This window comes from Cryptotermes secundus, unplaced genomic scaffold (genome assembly GCF_002891405.2).
Source record: "Cryptotermes secundus unplaced genomic scaffold, Csec_1.0 scaffold615, whole genome shotgun sequence".
NCBI classification, from domain to species: domain Eukaryota; kingdom Metazoa; phylum Arthropoda; class Insecta; order Blattodea; family Kalotermitidae; genus Cryptotermes; species Cryptotermes secundus.
In genome coordinates this window covers 81,080-103,225 of record NW_019720173.1, presented here as the reverse complement: position 1 = coordinate 103,225, position 22,146 = coordinate 81,080, and the positions used below count along the sequence as shown (strand labels likewise).

General features: G+C 39.4%; 1 protein-coding gene across 1 annotated transcript in view; it reads right to left on the bottom strand.

Annotated features, from left to right (window-relative positions):
• The window catches only part of LOC111867762, a gene marked incomplete at its 5' end in the record, with an annotated part of 371,575 nt that extends 357,129 nt beyond the window's left edge, over positions 1-14,446 (bottom strand). Inside the window, one exon of the mRNA XM_023857906.1 lies at positions 14,265-14,446. Within this exon, the coding sequence (XP_023713674.1) occupies positions 14,265-14,446 (182 nt within the window). The remainder of the gene's footprint in view (positions 1-14,264) is intronic.
• Between the last annotated feature and the right edge of the window lie 7,700 nt (positions 14,447-22,146).

Here is a 22,146-nt window from a genome sequence, read left to right as displayed (position 1 = left end):
GATATGACGAATCACATACGACCGATTTATTAAGTCATAATTATGATATTCTATAAATATTTCACTTAATTCAAGCTGACGATTTCATAGGTTATTTCATGGGGTTGAAAATACAATTACTTTAATAATTTAGACATAACTTCTATAGAGTCTTAAGCTGTTATGCTTTCATTTAGATTATCATTAAATGGTTGCTTTGCAATCGTAGAATGGGTCTAACTCTCGGATTCTGTAACATTCACACATATTTGGGCACCAACTTTGTGAAACATTCTTTACCGACGTACTGAACTAACCAAGCATGAAGGCTGATCTTGCTCTGACTAAGTAACCAATATAGATCGCGTATGTATCGACTAGGAAACTTCCTTCCGGTATGCCCTAAGCTACATCCACCAACTTTTCCCAGTTCAGTACCCACCTTCGGATAACAAAAATGTACAATAACGAATTTTTCTATTGGTAAAGAATGTCCTCCAGCGAGGGTAAAAATTAATTAAATATCTTAATTGATTAGAAGAGTCAGTAGTGATTGATTACTCTTTCGCAATAGTTTGTAAACTCCCAAAACACATTAGGGCTAGCGTCGGCCGTCATGGAGTCTAAGTGGCACACGTGCAAGGACTTTCCAGTTACCGATCTTAAGAGTACATGCTAATGGCTTCTGTCATTAGGCAGTTAGGGTTAACCCAGGCATTTAATTTACAAGTTAAACTCTTTACATCCTCGATTTCACCCTTATACTTCGTCTGATAATAAGGGTTTCTTACAAACTTACGACTCTGAGATCTTGGTTAGGCGTGGGAGCTCCACGACAGCTTACTTTATCTGGTAAAGTACACGTAACATGAATTAATGACGAGAAGGTTTCGGTTACAAATTCATGACGCGGTGCTCAAGTACAGGAGTGGTATCACCTTTAATTAAGCGTAATAATATATTTCTCCTCAAAGACGTGTGAAACATATCATAATTAAAGCGGAAGGAAATAGGGGTGACGGGTGAGGAAGATGAAAATATTTGTAATAAAATCCAGTTCTCCTTCATGAAGCCTTACTACAAAAGGCATTAAGCTCAGTAGACAGGTAGGAGAGTTTGATAAAATAAATACTCAGTGTTTATTCCTGAGTTTCTTACAGTTTTAAATTCTATTTATAATCGAATCAGACGTATCTCTCAGCATTGGATTTTAGAAGGGAACGACATGAAAACAAAGGAGAGGTTAAAAATAAAAATAATTAAATTTCTAATTTGCTTGCACTTTTAGTGCTGATTTAATTTCCATATAACTTACATATTTTTTAATTATTTTCTTTTATTAATTATTAATCCTTAACATTTTCTTCTTCAGTGAAACTCGGTATATAAATATTCCACTGAATCGATGACACATAATATTCTATTATAAAGACCTGACCGATCTTTCAATAAACACAATGTTACGTTTTCAGACCTGATATTTAGATTAAAAATTATCCTTTTAATAGTACCCTCATAACGCGCAATCCTCCTATTTAATTTACAAGGACTCAAACTGTAACTCCTGAAGGTGGCAGCTGTTTTAACCGTTCACTTCCTTTATCTCATCTGAGGAAATATTTTCTGCCTGAAAGAGTTGGACTTCCTTAGTGTGAACTGTATTGTAGTTTCCAAAGGGAAGTGCAAAGTGCACTCAAAGTTTCAGTTTGGAAAGTGGCGACAGTCCTCATATTTATTATGAGACGCTTCCAACCTAATTCTCAATTTGATAATGGCTTAAATAATAATCGCATGTAGACATTATTACCCGATCAAGTATTCCAATAATGATTAATACGGATATTAACAGATTTAGAATATGTGACCTAAAGTAAGAAATGTCTTCTTCTGCTCCAACGCCGAGATCATAGGTTCGAACCCGACTCAAAGACACTGATATACATATATCTGCGTGTTTTCTGTTGTTTTGCCTGTTTACGTTTTGATCTTACGATGGGCCGCTCCCCCGTCTAAGGAGTCATACTATTTGTCTCTAACATCCATAGTTTCAGATTAATTCTTAAATGGGACCAAATTAGAATTATCAAGTCGAAGAACATGAGGTGGGCAGGACACGTGGCACGAATGGATCAAAGAGGGATTCATATAGGTTATTGCTGGGAAAGCCAGAAGGAAAGAGACAACTAGTAAGGCCAAGACTTAGGTGGCTGAATAATATTAAAATGGATCTTAGAGAGAAAGAATGGGGTGGTATGTACTGGATTGATTTGGCTCAGGATAGGGATCAATGGAGAGTTCTTGTGAACACAGTAATGAACATTCGGGTTCCATGAAATTTTGGGAAGTTCTTGAGTATTTGCACAACTGGTGTCTTCTCAAGTACGGCTCAGTTTTATGAGTTAGTTTTAGTTACTTATGTGTATTGTATGTATGTGTGTATATATATATATATTGTAACGTGTTGCGCTACGCAGGACACCCCTCCACCGGCCAGCGGTGACGTAACACCATCGGAGCGCTGTCGTTACTAGGGTAATAGGCTAGTCAACACTCCTTCACCTACCCCGCCAGCGGTGACGTGACCAAGGAATGCCGGGGTTGCTACGCAGCCGTAAACAAATCCCGACAGCGTTGCTAGCAACACAGCGCCAGACAACAGTGGTGCCTATTACGTGGCTGTTTTCTGTGTTGTCCGGAACGGGGCTAAGTAAGGAGCAGCGAAGACTATTCAAGTTGAGTCACGAGTTAGCCAGGAAGTCAAGCAGTCAATTGTAGTCTAGCATTTGCGGTCTAGTATTTATGATACTGGCGATGGCAGTAATGTTGAGACTGTAAACTGTGTGATTGTAAGAGCGAATGTGAAATAAAATTCGCTATATCCGATACGACGTGAAGTTATTTGTCGCGTTATACGCCCAACACATGACAATATATATATATTGAACTGACAAATGTTATTTTCTGATGGTGGGTTTTATGAATATTCATATTCATGAACTCAAGATCAGAAACTAACCTTTATCGGTTGAATCTAGCCAAGCCATTTCTGCCCTATTTTATATTCTATTGTTATTTCCTCTATACTCCTTGATGTAATAGCTCCGAACAACCGCTGGAATATAGATAAAGCAATGTAGACCTGAATAATTTGCAATCGCCTTCCATTGCTGACTACGCTAACGGAACGCAACGTTACCTTCTCTCCTCGCTCCCACACAGTTTCCGCTATGTGGAGAGATTCAGTTGTGAGGTTCTCAGATCCGTTCTACATACCTGTACATGGGCCGCAAAGGCAAAGCAATGGAGTTGTTTAAAGAGCAAGAACTTGCAGTATGGAGCAATAACACTGCATCACCTTGAACATGACCATAACAGTGATTTCAGAAGTCGTTCCATTGCATGAGGGTAATCAGAAACGCGGGGAGGCGTAAGAGCTCCATAAGTCAGGATCAGGCGGCCATGCCTGGCATAACTTGAGCCTTCTTCTACCCTCTGGTAATTCTCATATCTTTGAACTCCATGCACTCAAGTAGAAAATGGGGAGTGGGGACACTACCTTAAAAGGTTTTATCCTATTTCTTCTTGCCTCTGGAGTTTCGACTGACACTGAACAGGATAGTATGAAGAAGAGTGGCATTAGTCACCGCTATCCCTATTTATCATTACATCACATATCTGCATAAGGTACGTGAGTTCAACGAAGAATAATGAGATTGCTATAGTTCACCTAAAAGATCGCAGAATTCAACGTGTTGAAATGCTGAAGTGGGACTTTAGATCTACTGAGTTTTCGAATATCTGGACATGTTAATATACCCGTATATAGCTGTTAAGTATAAAATGTTAATTCCACAAGGAAGTGTTTTAAAAGACAACTTCATTTCTTTTTCTAATCAACGGAAATGAACATCAACAACATTATACTAAATTAATAGGTTCATTATTTGAAAACAGTGTACTTCATGGATAAACAGTGTCCAACATAAAAATCTCGCTATGATTCTTATGTTGGAATTCAATCTTGATTCTTTTTCACCCAGCTTCTACTGTACAAACTATTTAAACTCTAGTTTTCAATAATCTCATCCCCGTTTAATTCAACATCCTAAGAAAAGTAATGCCATGCGTAAGTAGACGAGTGTCTCATTATGTAATATGCTACACCGGGATAGCGTAGTCGGTATGGCGACTGGCTACATCCCGGAAGACCGAGGGATCGGATTTCGAGTCCCGGTGGATGTAAGACTTTTCACTTCTCCACGTCGTTCAGACTGGCTATGGGTTCAACCCAAACTTCTATCCAATGCGTACTGGGAGCTCTTTCCGCTGGGGTTAAGCGGCCGGGTTGTGAAGCTGATCACTCACCTAAAACTAGTGTCCAAGTCAAGAAAACATAGGCATCTACATCCATTCTCCCATACGCCTTCATATCGCAATGCTTAATTAGTTAAGCACAGGTACAACTTTTTACTCACCCGGTCTGCCTCCCCTTAGATGGAAACATTTGCTCTTCACACAGGGATAATCTATGTTCTCTCCAAATGAGAGGCCTTGTCACATGTCCGCATAAAACGACTGCTAAAGTCTTTGTTTAAATATTAGTGTTTTGAAAAGAAGAAAGTCCAGTAGGAATTATTCATATGAATAAAATGGTAAATAATAATTCCGGGAAAATTTGCTCCTCTTAATATCACAATGAACGTAGCAGCTAACAGTCAAATAGTCGCCCAGATGAAAGAATGGTTCCTCGCCCAGCGAAATATTTTGTAGAATAAAATGTTACATCCACCATAATCTTCCGCAGGCCGCCCGCGACTGTCTCTTCAACATGTCTGCAAATATTATCAACGTTTGTAGTCTCTTTCCTCCATCCGCAACTTGATGGGCCATTCCTTCGTTTCAAGGAAACAATGTAACATGGAAATCAGGGTACGTCAATATCTGTTTATTACTTTCTCAACTGAATTGCAATCAGATCGGATGACAGTAACTGGGGTAAGAAATCGAAAGAGACTCACGGGTACTACGGACTCCAAACTGAAGTACATAACAGTCCACTAACGTAAATGTTGAAAAGAATAAAGACCGCAAGTTACATGAGAAACAACCCCACGCTTGCGTAGCAACAAAATTTAAATTGGTCTCACGAGACTTCGTCGAGACAAATTGGGGCCCAAATTATATTTCACGGAGAGATGATGCCAGAACGACCCCAAAGATGGATGGACGAACGTACGCAGGCTAACCGTCCAACGGATGCAGCTTCTGGAATAAACTGTCAGCTCATTTATTCACGTCATGTCAGAATAAGGGGGTTCATAAAATAAAGTTCGCACGAGGAACAAAATCTGCAAACAACTGAAGCTGGCGAAACCCCGGGGAGTGGCACACATCTTATCGAAATTTAAATTACCTTCTAGTTGAGTCATTAAATTCGGGGCACAAATAACTAATTTCACGGAACAGAGAAGTTGACAAGCTCATTTTGATATAAACCTTTCATTTGAAACATTTTTCGACGTGGTTAATATTTATTATAGAAGGGAACATAATTTCTAACTTTGCGTCGTGATATTGTGAGCCGCGACAGCTCAGCCGGTATAACAAGGAACTAACATCAAAGCATGACTCGAATGAAAGCAGTGGAGTTTATCAGATTTGGTTGATCACAATTTAAGTTTTGTTTCCATTCCAATGAGTGTATCGAGAACTGACGAAGACAGTAACAATGCTGTACAATTACAGCCAGTGAAACCCCTTGTACAGTAACGTACCACAACTGAATCTCCATTCACTCATAGCAACAGAGTGACTTGTAAAGAAACTGCATTTTGGAAATACAGCCAGTCCTACTGTGGCAAATATTCAATTAAAAATTCTCGATGAAATATATTTAAGAAATTAATATGATTATATTTCTTCAGTGCTTGTAATAAATTCCCGTTTGTACGAAAAACTCCAGTAAACCAAGTGATTTGTCAGTTATCTGCCACAGCTGACGAACTTATTTCTATAACCTATTTCCTACACATACAAGTGCTAACACATATCTTCTGTTTCTTCATTATCTGTGCACTTGTTTATAGGCAAGGATTCTGAGGATCGTAGTGGCAGTTTCTGACAGTCAGGCGGCCGCGCCATAGCTCAAGCGGTTAGTCGCTGGCTTCCCACCGCGGCGGCACGGGTTTGATCCCCGGTCTGGTCAAGTGGCATTTGTGGTGGACAAAGTGGCACTGGGGCGGGTTTTCTCCGAGCACCTCGGTTTCCCCTACCAATCTTAATTTCACCAAATTCTCCATCATCATAATCACCCGGGACAGGTACAATAGGCCAATCAGTGGCCACCGTACCGAGTGGACCCAGTTGGACTCCACGCCCCAGTAAGCGAATTTAAAAATTTCTGACAGTCATCTTAGCAAATGTCATTTCTGCATTTAAAGTTCCATTTAACGTCTTAAAAATCACGTTTACGTGGGCTGATAAATTCTTAGTTCAGGGTCTGCTTTGCTTTTTGAACCAATGTAATATCACGAAATTTAATAATGTATTTATAAAATTAAGTAGCGAAATGTAGACCATAATATGAAGTTTAGAATGAATGCCAAAAGAGAGATAAGAACAGAAGGAAATAACGTAAGTTGCAAATACTGTAGCTAAATAATAACTCCGTGAAGTTGAGTCCCTCTTGAGAACGCACCAGTCACTCAGCTACTCAAGAATTTTCCCATATTTTAAAGAATCCAGAGGATTATTTTCTTCGTCACAAGAGCACTACAGTGGTCCCCCAGGACGAATCCAGCTAAGATGACTCCAGCCTCCCACCTAAGTCTATGCCTCTCTAGCAGCCTCTTTCCACATGCGTTTTCCAGCAAATCCCTTTACATATTCCTTTTCTCTCCATGCAATCCACATGCCCTGCCCATCTCATCCGCCATGACGTAATCATTCTAATTATATATGGCGAAGAAAATAATTTATCAAGCTTCTCATTATGAGTTTTCTCCAACCTCTTCTTATTTCAGCCGTCTTCTGTCCAAATACTCTCCTTAGCACCCTGTTCTCAAACACCCTTCGTCTATGTTCCTCCCTCAATATCCGAGACCATGTTGCCCAATCATACTGAACCACAGGCAAAATTATTTTTTGTATACAAGCAGATGATAACAAAAATGTCACACTTACAGAAAACAATAATTTCTTGCATACTGAATATATTGTGACTTTCTGTGACTGCATAGTGTTAAAACATGCAGGTAACCAGAAGGCAGGACAATAAACAGCTGTGAAAAGAGATAAATAGTAAACACTGATGTGAGAATTGGAAATTACGCGTAGTTGATAGAAAAATGTTTTGTGTAATGGGCGTCATGAAAACAAAAACAAATCAGTCTGATTACGCAAGATAAATAACAGGCTACAGGATAAGAAAAATAAACATGTCTAACATGCAATTGAAAATTTCGACATGCAAAAGGAAAAGTGAGCGACAATATGACGCAGCTTGGAAGGGTGCAACTGTGATTTTAATTGCAGAAGGTTGTGAATTCAAACCGTTATCAGTTATCTCGCAATACATCAACGCACACCGGACTACACTGCTACATTCTTACATCTCGTGCGGTACATCGCCTCTTCAGAATGAAACGTTTGTTTTCCTTTATTCCACCCAGATACATGCTGGGATAGTAACGACAAACAGGCCACGATCTTTCGCTTCCACATTCCTTCTGTATCCGAACTCACTTATTTACTCGCGGAGCTGAGCGCTTCTGCAGGAGCCGCAAATTCTGCAACTACTCGAGAATTTCCCAGAATTTTACGGAAACCGAAAGTTCATTATCGTATTCACAAGAGCCCTTCCACTTGTCCACATCCAGAGCCAGATCAATCCAATACATTCCATCCCATCCTATATCTATAAGATCAATGTTAATATTGTACACACACATACGCCTTGGTCTTCCCAATGGTCTCTTTCCTTCTGGCTTTCCCACCAATATCCTATAAGCAATCCTCTTCTCCATTACGCCTACATGCCCTGCCCACCTCATCCTCCTTGACTTGATCATTCTAATTATACTTGCAGAAGGATATGAGTTATGAAACTCCTCATTGTGTAGTTTTCTCCAACCTTCTGTTACTTCATCTCTCTTCAGTTCAAATATTCTCCTCAACACCCTGTTCTCAAACACCCTCAGTCTGTGTTCCTCCCTTAATGTGAGAGACTAAGTTTCACACCCACAGAACCACAGACAAAATTATAGTTTTGTATATCCTAATTTTTATGTTCTTTGACAGCAGAGGAGAAGATAAAAGGTTCTGGACTGAATGGTAGCAAGAATTACCCGAGTGTTATCTCCTCTTAATTTCCTCCTGAATCAGGTTTCGATCTGTTATCCTTTTTCACAAATATGTGAATTGTGCCACATTTTCAAGACACAACAGCGGACATGAAAAACCTTGCTCTGTCAAAGAGAATGAGTAGTAAATTTGTCCCTGTGCTTAGTGAGACCCACGCATGGGAGTTGAGGCATAGCTGCCCGCATGATTACTTCGGCACTATATATCGGTGGGGGTTTCGCTTAACGCCGCGCTCTATTGGTCTACTCCCCAGGAGGGTGTCCCGCGTACGCAGAGGCTAGAGGTTTGGTGGGTCTCGGAGCGAACTGATCACAGTGACAAAAAATAAAAATCCATTCTCCCGCCGGGAATCAAGCCTGGTCGTCAACCGTAACTGACCACTATGCTGATCGAGATTCCCCGGCTCATAAAAACAAATGTAAACTTAGAAAAGAAGAAAACTTGGTGAAGGGTCAATACGAGTATATGTGCTGTGCGCATGCTTGAAGCTTTCACAGTGATGACTATAAAGAGTCCTAACCTCTGGGATATAACACTATGGAGCCCTTCCAAAGTTACCCGAAGATTCGGAGGAATATATAGCCTCCATCTTCAGGATTGAAGAATAAGCCAAACAAGAAACCAGCATGAAGCAGAGAGCAATAGTTATATCCAAGAATATGGGGTTCTTCAATTGAATACGCGTTTTGTAAGTAGATTATTAAGGGTTCTAATGATAGAGAGAACTCTTGGAATTACTGGGTTCTTGGATTTGAGATTTGGTACTTGGAATATTCGAAGTTTGTATAGGGCAGTTTGGCTCAGGGCAGTGGCAGAAGAAATCTTAAAATATAAGTTAGATTTAGCGGGAGTACAGGAGGTCAGGTGGGACGGAGGAGGCATCGCCCCAGCAGGAGACTATGCATTTTTCTATGGAAAGGGGAATGAAGATCATGAATTAGGTACAGGTTTTTTCGTACATAAGAGAATCGTATCAGCAGTTAAGAGGGTAGAGTTCGTTAGTGATAGGATATCATATATAATACTAAAAGTTCGCTGGTGTGATATCATCGTTACGAATGTTCACGCCCCAGCAGAAGATAAAATTGATGACACAAAGGATAGATTCCATGAAGAACTAAAACATACATTTGATAATTTCCCGGAGTACCCTATGAAAATTTTGTTAAGATATTTCAATACCAAGGTAGGAGGGAAGACGTTTTCAAACCAACAACTGGGAATGAGAGTTTGCATGAAATTAGTAATGATAATGGAGTTAGAGTAGTAAACTTTGCGACATCAAAAATCTTACTGTCAAAAGTACAATGTTCCCACATCGTAACATCCATAAATTTACTTGGACATCTCCGATGGGAAGATACACAATCAGATCGACCATATTTTGATAGACAGGAGCCGGCACTCAAGTATACTTGATGTCCGAACATTCAGGGCAGCAGATTGTGATACTGACCACTACCTGGTGGCGCTAAAGGTTACGGAAAGACCGGCAATGAGCAAACAAACAACACGCAGAGTTCATATGGAGAAGTTCAATCTCAAGAAATTAAATGAGGTAGCGGGTAAAGAGCAGTATTGTGTTGAAAACTCAAATAGGTTTGCAGCTTTGGAAAACTTGGTCACTGAGGTGAATGTTAATAAAGCTTGGAAAGCTATTGGAGAGAATATAAAAATGTCTGCCAAAGAGAGTCTAGGTTATTATGAACCAAAGAACCATAAGCCATGGTTCGATGCAGGATGCTCAGAATTATTAGATCAAAGAAAGCAGGCCAAATTGCAATGGTTAAATGATCCAAGCGAGTTAAATTGGGATAATCTGAACAATATAAGATGTGAAACCAGCAGGCATTTCAGGAACGAAAAGAGGGAATATTTGAAAGAAAAAATTGATGACCTTGAAATGAACAGTAAGAACAAGAACATTAGAGACCTGTATAGAGGAATAAATGACTTTAAGAGGGGTTACCAGCCTAGCAGTAACTTAGTGAAGGATGAGAATGGTGATCTGCTTACAGATTCCCACAACATTTTGAATAGGTAGAGGAACTACTTCTCCCAGTTATTGAATGTACATAGGGTCAGTGATGTTAGGCAGACAGAAATCGATACAGCTGATTCAGTAATACCTGATCCTAGCCCTTTTGAGGTTGAAAGTGCTATTGAGATATTGAAAAGCTATACATCGCCAGGTAGTGATCAAATTCCGGCAGAACTTATTCAAGTAGGAGGCGAAATATTACGTTCTAATATCCATAGGCTAATTACTTCTATTTGGTATAAGGAAAAATTCCTAGGTCAGTGGAAGAAATCTATTATTGTACCGGTTCACAATAAGGGTGATAAAACTGACTGTAGTAATTATCGGGGATATCACTGCTATCAACTTCATACAAAATTTTATCCAATATTCTTCTCTCAAGGTTAAGTCCATACATAGATGAAATTATTGGGGATCATCAGTGTGGGTTTCGACGTAACAGATCAACTACAGATCAGATCTCTACAAATCGTCAGATATTGGAGAAGAAATGGGAGTACAATGAGACAGTACATCAGCTATTCACAGACTTCAAGAAAGCCTATGATTCAGTTAGGAGGGAAGTACTGTACAATACTCTGATAGAGTTAGGGATACCCATGAAACTAGTTAGGTTGATTAAAATGTGTTTAAACGAAACGTATAGTAAAGTCCGTATAGGTAAACATTTGTCTGATAAATATCCTATCCATAATGGCCTAAAAGAAGGAGATGCTTTATCGCCACTCCTTTTCAACTTTGCTTTAGAATATACCTTTAGGAACGTCCAGGGAAACTAAGTGGGACTGAAATTAGATGGGACACATCAGCTGTTAGAATATGCCGACGATGTGAATGTACTGAGTGATAAAGTAGATACCATAAAGAAAAGCACACAAATTTTAATTGACGCAAGTAAAGAGGTTGGTCTAGAAGTAAACACTGAGAAAACTAAGAATATTTTAATTTTCATTTTATGCATCCTGTTGTGTTTTAATATATAACTTCTTTATTAATATCGTCAGAACACAACTACATCAAGGTCAGTGCCTGGTTTTGACTCTGCTGCGTGTTTCGGCAATTAATATCCATCATCAGGCAAATACATGGCTATAATATATATACACCACTGAACTGCAGTATTAATAAAATTGGATACAATAATATTAATTATATTAAAATACTTGACGTAAAAATATAATAATTTATATAAAAAAGAAATTATAGTATAAAACAAGAATAACATTTTTCAATTGATGCTTTACCTCATCGAGTCAGTCGTTGGTTTTTATGAATTTGTTTCGTTCCCATGGACAAATTAGAGTACTCTATATTTTGTATATAAAAACTCTTATTGGAGGCTCGTTATGTAAATGTAGTAATATTAGGCACTGACCTTGATGTGGTTGTGTTGTGACAGTCTTAATAAAGAAGTTATAAGTATATGTTGCTGTCTCGTCACCAAAATGTAGGGCAAAATCATGATATAAAAATAGGAAACAGATGTTTTGAAAATGCGGCACAATTCAGATATTTGTGAACAAGGATAACAGATCGAAACCTGATTCAGGAGGAAATTAAGAGGAGATAGAACTCGGGTAATTCTTGCTACCATTCAGTCGAGAACTTTTGTCTTCTCCTCTGCTGTCAAAACAACATAAAAATTAGGATATACAAAACTATAATTTTGTCTGTGGTTCTGTGGGTGTGAAACTTAGTCTCTCACATTAAGGGAGGAACATAAGACTGAGGGTGTTTGAGAACAGGGTGTTGAGGAGAATATTTGGACCGAAGAGAGATGAAGTGACAGGAGGTTGGAGAAAATTGCATAATGAGGAGCTTCATAACTTGTATTCTTCTCCAAGTATAATTAGAATGATCATGTCAAGGAGGATGAGGTGGGCAGGGCATGTAGCACGAATGGGGAAGACGAGGAATGCGTAAAGGATATTGGTGGGAAAGCCAGAAGGAAAGAGATCACAGGGAAGACCAAGGCGTAGGTGGGTGGACAATATTAAAATGGATCTTAGACAGATAGGATGGGATGGAATGGATTGGATTGATGTGGCTCAGGATAGGGACAAGTATATATAATGATTTTCACCTCGTGATTACTGGAACAGAGAGAAACCTGTCGTGGAATTGGCCATGTTGGTGGAAATACAGTTTGTATGGTAGTCATATGGAGTAGCGTCCACAAACACAAACGAGATTTATCAGTACAAGGCATAAATTTTGTTCACAGTTTTCTTCGAAACATAGCCTAAATTGAACGGGCCTATACATTTGTAAGATCTGAGGTTTTCACGACGGTTACTATGAAGAATGCCGTCTTCTGGAATGTGGCGCCGTGTAGATCTTGTGTAAACTGACGTTTATGAGGAAAGTATCGCGATACGTTCGGCCGAAACGTCAGTTTAAACAAGATCTACAGAGTGCCACATCCCAGAAGACGGTATTCTTCAGACCTACACACAGACTGCTAGGCACAGAAAAATAAAGTGCAGACATTTTTCCTTGTAATTTAGTAGCTATACAACTATGCGTAAAGGCGGCCAGCAAATACGGGACGTTCTTGCTTACATATTGCCACGTGGTTAGTGACTATACACTGAGTTTTGATCGCTATTTGGATTTGCTGGACTCTTAAAACTCGTAGCTATATACTATATAATCATAAAGATATCGCTAAGTCACAAAGTTTACAATTCTCTATTCTCGCTCACTGAGATTTCTCAGGTCGTCTTCCTTGGTGGTTGCCCGGTAATGGGTTCCAGCTACGGAGATTTCTCAGCTCCCATGTTCAATGGCTCCTGGCCTCACTGGGCGGCTCCTTCACAACTCCTCATGGTTGCAACTCTCCCCATTCTTGGTTGCAATTGTGTCTCACAACTGACTTTCAACTGAAATCAAAGTCAGTCGGCTAGTCTGTCTTGGTGTCAAGCACCCACCTGGGGCCCAAGAGAAGATTTCTATTGCTCTGAGACACTTGCAGGTTTGTCGATGCTGGGCGTCCTCTCTGAGAAGAGAACGGGTCTGTCGATTACAATTGCTGCTGACCCTCGTCAGCACAGCCATTCTCGAGTCCCAGTCCCACATAACCATATTTTACTGTCTCCCACAAGGGTCCCACAACCTGGAGGGCCAGTTCCAAGTAATTATATCCCACAGGAACTGAGTAGCTCAGGCACTTGGTTCTTTTTTCGTGATATCCTGCGATGCTCTAGCTATATAGCCTTGGAGTGAACCAGTAGAGAACACTGTTTCCGACAGTTCCTCAGTTGCTGCGTCAAGTGTTCACTGCAGCGGAAACAATAATCGGCCGTTTCCTAGCAACGGCCGTCACTTCTGGCTCCTGTATTATGGTTTCAGTTCTCATGTAGTAATATTAACATGCTTAATACGAAGACGCGTACATATACATATACCTATATCACCTCAAATCAGTTAATTGAAAATCCCATTTGCAAACAGACTGTATATCGCCAGCACGGTGTCAGATACATTCAGTCCTTTGCGTTCTTATAACACCGCGATTATCTACAACTCCAGGCGTAATGACACAGGTCTCCACATCATTCCCTACCCGAATGTTTAGCTTCCAAATACTTTCTATCATCTGGAGTTACAACTCCTTTGATTCAATATTTTGATACGTGGACGTTCTCCCAGAACGGTCCTGGATAATGTAAAATAAAACTCCCCATACGACAAAGTTGTCAGGAACACACAACAGAGGGTTATTCACGTCATATTTCAAAATTTTCAGAATTATCTCCTTACATCCCTTTCAGAAATCTACAGCAAATGAACTGCCAATTCTGCTGTCGTTATGGTGTGTCAGGCTTTCGTTTTCGTTACTATAACTCATTATATTACACAAAGAAAAGGTTCCAGAACTTACCAACCCCACTCCAAACTCTTTCCTCGCTTTCCTGTGACCAGTTAGCAGCCGCTCCGAACAGGTCATCATACTTGGCAACCAACTGACTGGCTCGCACCTCAGCGAACACGATGTAGTAGTTCTGCGGCGCAATGGGAAAGAAGCATTGGGCCTTGTCACCGAAGTGGGTCACGTTCACGCGTCTGCAATGCAAGAAGATCATCACTGACTGTTTTATCTTCCTTACTAGCTCGAATAAAATACGAGATTTTTCAAATGCCGATGATTAGAAAACAAGAATCTCCTTACTTTCGGGTCCTTAAGAATAAATATGAAGTTTTTTTATATATTTTGAATTGCTAATTCTAAAGATATATGTGCAAATACCTTGAATTCCATTTATGGTATTAAGTTTTGAATTTATCTCTTAATAGCGTAGTTATTTATTTTTTCTTACAACCCTCAGAATTAAATGAAGTATTCAAATTTATCGGAAAGAATTTATGTTTTCTTATTGAAAAAATGGGGGTTATTTTGTATTCGGGAATATATAATAATTGCTCAAATCACATTTGGACATATCAGTTTATGAAAATATATCTTCGCATTTCTCTGAATGACTTGGATTTCTTCCTCACATGACCTGATCCTACTCCAGAGTATCATCACGTAAAATATGTAGTTCTGTAAGCTAACTAAATTTATTAATGAACGCGAAACATGAAAGGGGGTATATCAAGAGCTAAGGGCGACCTGACATCAAGAATAATTAGTCTTCCTCTTATACTTATGAAACCTGCAGTATTGTGTTGTGAATTAAGAGAGAGGGCAACGTAAGCAAATGAATGCCTATATCTGTTGGGGGGGCAATTCACTAAACTTGATGCAACCCGTACAGCTTCGATGAAAGAATTCTATGCCTTGTTCTGCAAGAATATGCCTAGAACGTGACAAACGAACAGTCTGTTGCTTTCATTTTATATTCTGTGGGTTCTGACAATATGTGGATACATGAAACGTGATCAATGCTTATCAACGATTGCGAATTAATTCAAATATTAGAAAAATTTTCTTCAAAACTGGAACAAATAAACTGTTAATACAAACCAGTGCAAGAAAATTCTGCCCAAGTTCTGTAATCTTACGCTCATTAGAAAAGGGCAGTTCAGTGGATTCTCCAGCTGGGTTGAGAAAGAAGCGAGCAGGGGCGGAAACCCTAATAAATCAGTAAGACTGTGTTTATTCTTAAAGTTTCCTTATTCGGATCTCTATATTTTCTTGTGCCCTCGACCTAAGAGTAAGGTTTCGTTCTGTGCAATTAGATATAACTGACATGAAAACAGTACTTTTTTTTCCTCTGTGTTCCCCAGTGGGCCGATCCCTTGGTATTTAAATAACTATGAAAGGATCCCCAGTCCACCAAGTACGGGTTAGTGCCCCAGTTTGCAAAGTCAAAAATCGAAAGTGCAGCCAAGAAGAGTTCTGCCTCCTTTGATACGTAGTATAGGCCGTTGAAAGTCAACGGGGTTTCCGAAGAATATATCTCCATCCTAAGTTTCGAAGGATAAGCCGATCACGTAAACCTGTTTCTTGAAAGTTTCATTCTTGGCTTGTACCTAGACCCTAAAAACGGAGAAGATATGTTGCTCTGAAACGTCGGTTGACTTGAAACAGGTTACACGGCCTTATATCCTAGATGAGAAATTTTTATATGACCACCGCTCTGAGAACCTCAAATACCATAAAAGCACGTCAGCTTTTAGAAAATTTCCTTCTTCTAATGTTTACAATCAAGCATGTATAACATACAGTAAAATAGAGCCACCTACTACAATTAATAATGTGCTATTGTATTCATACCAGTCAGTTTCTCTTAAGTAACTACAGTGAGAATTCGAATCCCTCAGTGGATCAGTTGATGCCTAATTGGGCGAGTGAGTGAATAGCTGTATATTCAGTTAGTAATTAGAATATTAGCAACTTAGTCAGTGACACAGCAAATGAGCCAGTAATTGATGACTGAGATGGATGAGGGACAGTAAATGACTAAAGTAAAAAATGTAAATTTATCCCTGGTCTTATCTAATTAAGCACTACGCCATGAAGGCGTATAGGGAAGTGGATGTACATATATCCACGATTTCTTGACCTCGGCACTAGTTGGAGGTGATTGGCCAGCTTCACTTCCCTGCCACTTTTCCTCCGGGGAAAGACTCCACGGTACCCATTGGATAGAAGGCTGGGTGGGGCCCAGTGCCAGACTGCACTATGTGTAGAAAAGAAAAGTCTTGACCCTACCGGGGCTCTAACTCCGACCTCTCTGTCGTCCACCACATAGCCAGTGGCTAGACTTACTAACCTATCCGACTCCTAAGTGACTTAAGTAGTTGAATTAGTTCAATTATTAAGTTATTAGTTAATCTGTAAGCTAGTAATGTAATTACTCTGTCACTGACTGGATCTGTCAGTCAGTCAGTCGTTTGGTTAGTCTGTCTGCCCGAGAGCCATCAACCAAAAATCAATTTCAAATAACATTACTCGTTATGAATCCTTCAATTCATTGTCATTGCTGTTAAATGTAGGCGTACAGAGCTCTCAAATTCACACACCCATATTCGAAATACGTGCATAATTTTACAATTAAAACTTCAGAGTGTTATTTAGAGCGCCATGTAAAACAAAAGGCGAGATTAAACATTGAACAGACAAATATTACCACCACACTGTGCATTCTTTAATGCAATTCGTTTAATGAATATGGAACCAATGTATGTATATCTACTATTCACATTTTGAATACCACAGAAATATTGTCACGTACATGAGTGACTATAGACGGGGTTTGGATTGGTGACTCGATTTATTGATCACTTATACACATAAATCCTGACTGCACTTTACAGGTCACTATCACACAGACTAGTGTCCTCAGTCTATTACAGTCTCCTAGCCGTTTTCTGACAACGTATTTTAACACATGAACTATATTGTCTCACTGACCTACACTCTCAAAATATCATACATAAATCTTCACAGCCGGAAACTCAACTTAGCACTCTTGCAACTAACTATTTGCCTCAAACCGTCCCCGGCATAAGATCTCGTGTCAGAGCACAGAAAATACAGTTCTTTTACTAAGTCTCTATTCATTGCAGCAACGACGGCGGCGCGGACCACAGGAAACACCGTTCCTCTGTTGCTGTATCATTGTTGCTTTCGTATCTGTAGCTGCGAGAACGTATTTACCGAGCTTTTGCTCAGAAACTGCTCTGGTATCATATTATATTATATTTAAGCATCCTGTTACATTCCACACTTCTATATATATAATATAAACTCCGTCGTAAATGCAACACTTTATTGTAGTTCTTGTCCCCCTTCTTTCACACTACATGTTTCGGCCGCAATCGGCCATCATCAGGTGTATTTCACTTCACGTAACTATCACACTGCACTCAGTATTAACATTTAAACTCCAGATTTCCAATTGTTTGTTTTCTGTCGTCTAGCGGCACCCCATATTCCAGAATTCCCCTTGTCGGTTTTGTCAATTATGTTTAAAATCTTTATTAATATTGACTCGTCGATTTGTTTAAAATTTTAAATTCTCAATTTAGCTTTAATATTTAAAATTTTAAACCAATCAACGAGTCAATATTAATAAAGATTTAAACACAATTGACAAACCCGACAAGGGGAGATCTGGAATATGGGGTGCCGAGTGACGACAGAGCAATGAACAGTTGTAAGTCTGGAGTTTAAATGTTAATACTGAGTGCAGTGTGACAGTTACGTGAAGTGAAATACACCTGATGATGGCCGATTGCGGCCGAAACATGTAGTGTGAAAGAAAGGGGACAAGAACTACAATAAAATGCTCTGGTATATTTGTTTATCTCACTGCCGTGGCTCTACACGCTACAATATTCATATCACAGATGTGTGAAAACTGGCAGACTACACTTCCATTTATGGCGAAAGATCCGTGACGAGGGTAGTGAGAACCTTGCCCCATTCGACATCACGGTTTTCCTGAATTCTGATTTCATACATTCTTGTCATAATCACATAACATCTGTTTAACCCTTTCAGATTAAGTTAAGAGATGAAGTACTCCGCTTGAAGTTTGCAGCTTTTTATGTTTGAGAACAATCAAATTTGTTCCGTTCTTTCTCGTGAATAAATGAGTCAAAATTTTGGGAGTTATCAAAAATACAATTTATGTTCATGTACATCGCGCGTATAAATACACCAGCAAAAGAAGAGAGCAAATGGGTAGAGCTTGTAAGCATAAATATATGCGTATTGAGAAATTAGTTATCTTCCATGCTCATTTCACTAGTCAAAACGTCGGGGGTTCCAACCCTCTGGTCCCCCTTTTTGTGAGACTGCCTTCCTTCCCAGCATCCCCTTCATCCATTTTCTTTCCTTCTCTTAAATTTTGTCCTTCCTTTCCTCTTCCTCCACTCAAGGGTTCAGAAAAATAGATTATAGAAATGAACACAAGGTAAATTTAAAGAAATTTAACAATTTTGATTTCGTTTTAAGAATTTCAGTTTATAAATTATAATTCCATTACATCTATCTTTATCTTTGGCTTCAATTATTTGGATTTAGAGCCTTTGCGAGGTGTAGTTGTTGACCATTGCAAGAGAGTCGTTTATTTTGCCTTATGTTCAAGCCTGCTTCTGGAAACTTCAGCATTGAGCTTTGTTGGCGGTCACAGCAAATGCCAAATGCACAGGAATCTCAGTTCCGGAAGTTAGGTCTTGCCTCTTCGGGGAAGTGGCAACTTCTCTGTGATCTGTCAGTACTTCACGGAAGAGCATACGTCTGGAGTTTCTGCTCTCAGCGCCATTTGCTTTTGCTTATTGCTGTAATTTCAACAACGTCTGGTTACCGTACCTGATATTCGTGCAATTTTCGCCTCTCTTATTCTGGCGTATCCATACTTAACGCCTACTCACTTCTTCCCCTCAGGGCTTACCTTACACTGATAACCTTAATGTGCACATGTATAAAGACTATGACCGTCTCATATTTTATTTTTTTTATTCTTATTTGGGTGAGACTGAGTCCACTTGATACTGTGTCCACTGTTGGCCTATTGTCCCAGCCCCAGATGGTAGATTATGGTGACTATGGAGCAATTGGTGCAATGATGATTGACAAGAGAAACCGAAGTACTCGGACAAAAAGTTCCCCAGCGCCACTTTGTCCACCACAAATCCCACCTGACCAGACACGGGCCCGAATGCGGGCCGCCTTGGTGTGAAGCCAGCGACTATCCGTCTGAACTACAGCGCAGCCATCTTACATTTTAAGACAGAATGACTTTCGGGCATAGGAATATTTCAACCCTTCATTCAATTCAAAAAAATATACTGATATATGGTATATAAATGTGGTACAATCAAAACCGAATCCAAATATCCAATATTGGAAAAGATATGAAACAATAATTTCAAAAAGCTCTTCTCATTATACATTTCGCAACAAAATTACGATATCCGACTACAGAGAACATTTCCATCCACCGGAAGAATTAGTACCGTTTGCTACGAGCGCATGCAGGGAATTTTCAGAGTACCACAATCTCGCTCAATATTATCGAAATATTTCTGTACAGAGACGTAATTAATTAATTATCACAGAACAATCTAACAAATTTATTTACCTATAGTAACTAGTCTCGTGTACAAAAGCAAAGGATGCAGAGTTAAAACTGAGGAAATTAGGACATTTCAGGGAATTAATGATGTAAGAAGAGCATGAGAGATAAACAGACCTCGAGGAGGCTAAAATAAATTTGTATTATACAATGAAAATGCCTTCTCCGTTATATCGTCGAGAAGTCTGGACTCTTAACATGAAATTGTAGGAGACGGAATGGTGCGGCTGAAATGCTATCTGACGTCAGCAGTAGAAGTCAATGCAACGGACGTGGTCTCCAATTATATGTCAATTTTATTTATTTCGTGAAAAAATAAACATGCAATCTACCATGGAAGTCCATGAAATTTTCTGCAGTAAGGCAGGAGAAGACTGATGTTTACGTGTCATGTGCCCTTAGTGAACTTGACTAGTAAATTCAAGCACAGATGATGTAGTCAGATGATTATTATTATTATTGTTATTGTTATTATTATTATTATTATTGTTATTGTTATTATTATTATTGTGACGTGACTCCTGAAAGCCGCAATAGTGGAGGCAGAGCCAGGAGCCAATTGCTAGACAAGGGCTCGGTAATCATGTTCCCACAGCAACGAATACGACTGAAGGAGCAATGCATTGCATACGGAGTCACGTCAATTCCTAGGCAATACATATATACGTAGAAACGTTTCCGTTCACACGGCAACGAAACTCCAAAGCACAGTAACAGCGAAGAACGTGAGAAGTCTAGGTAATCTCCATACGGTTCGGCCAGAACCTACCTCAGGGACAGAATTGACCAACAGAAGGCATAATACGACAGAACACAGAAGATGGAGTTGGAAGACAGAAGTGAAGTCTTTAGTTTATATGGTGCCATCGTTTTTCGTAGTTACGAAATATTATAGTTACAGTAAGATTGAGTAGTAGTTGTACTACTAATTGTACTAATTGTAGTTCTACCTGGTGAATATCCAATAAATCGGTTCATCTAATCCGAAACCCATTAATTACTTGTCTTGTTACCAAAATACGTGACATTACTCTGATTCAGACCAACTATCCAAACGAGAGAAGAAATTAAAAAAAAATGACTGTCGAGCGACAGAGAAAACGATTCACTTTTTTAATAATTCATATAGCTCTAACGCAATGATGACTTACTGATGTATAAAGCAGAAAGCGGTGTAGTGGAAGTAGAGGTCCTTAAAATACTGTCACGTGATTAAGTGATTATAAATGAGGTTTAGAATGGTAAGCGGATTTATTGGAGTCTTACTCTACGTAACAAGAAACTACCACAACAGTCACACTGCGTTACACACTCAAGAGATCACTGTAACTACAGCACACATAAAGTCTTTTAGTCTTCACTAGCCGTTGCTTGGTAGCGGCTTCCAAAGGCGGACAAACCTCTTCCTCTGTGTTACCGAACTGACCCCGGCCTCAGCTAAGAGCTTCTCACTTTCCACAACTGAAAATTTCAACTGACAACCATAGACATTCCTCTGCTCCCGAGCTCACGTCCTCGCAGACTGGCGGCCGTCTTACAGCAACCTGCTACTCTTCTAATTACCGTCTCAAGACATTCTCGTAATGGCAGCTGGTTTTCAATATATAGCCCTTACACGGACCGCACAGAAAACTTCTATGCTTTACTGCGAGTTCTTTCGTTGCCGGGGAAATATTTCCACGGAGCTGTTATCTAGCAGCGGCTGTTGTTCTGTCGCATGTTTACGCAGCAGTTACTTGGTAATGGGTCTACATGTCGCAATACTGATAACTGTATTATTCACAATGTAGGAAGATAATTTCTTAATCCAAAAATTATGCAAGAGATTGCTGTATAAGCTGGCAATGCTAAAGAAATTTATCAAAATTGGATTTTCGCCAAATTTAACCCAACAATCGATTTAAGTTGAATGACCTGGCGATTCAATAACAGCATTTAAAGAAACCCACGTTTGCACAATTGAAGCTAACTTTTCACTTCTACCCTATGCTCCGCGAACCCCGAATACACTCTTTCTGGAGAGGACTTCATAGGCCTACATCTCTTCACAAATATGAACGGTGGGGCTGAAGTGCTTCCATACTGGAAGATTCTTTTCATATATCATTGACATAAGCTAGAAAATACGTCATTTTTTTCCTTGCCCTCTTATTCCGTCACATATGCCTTATGGAACGCACTAAACTGGAAACATTTAAATACTGCATAGTTCACTTATTGAACAAAAATTAT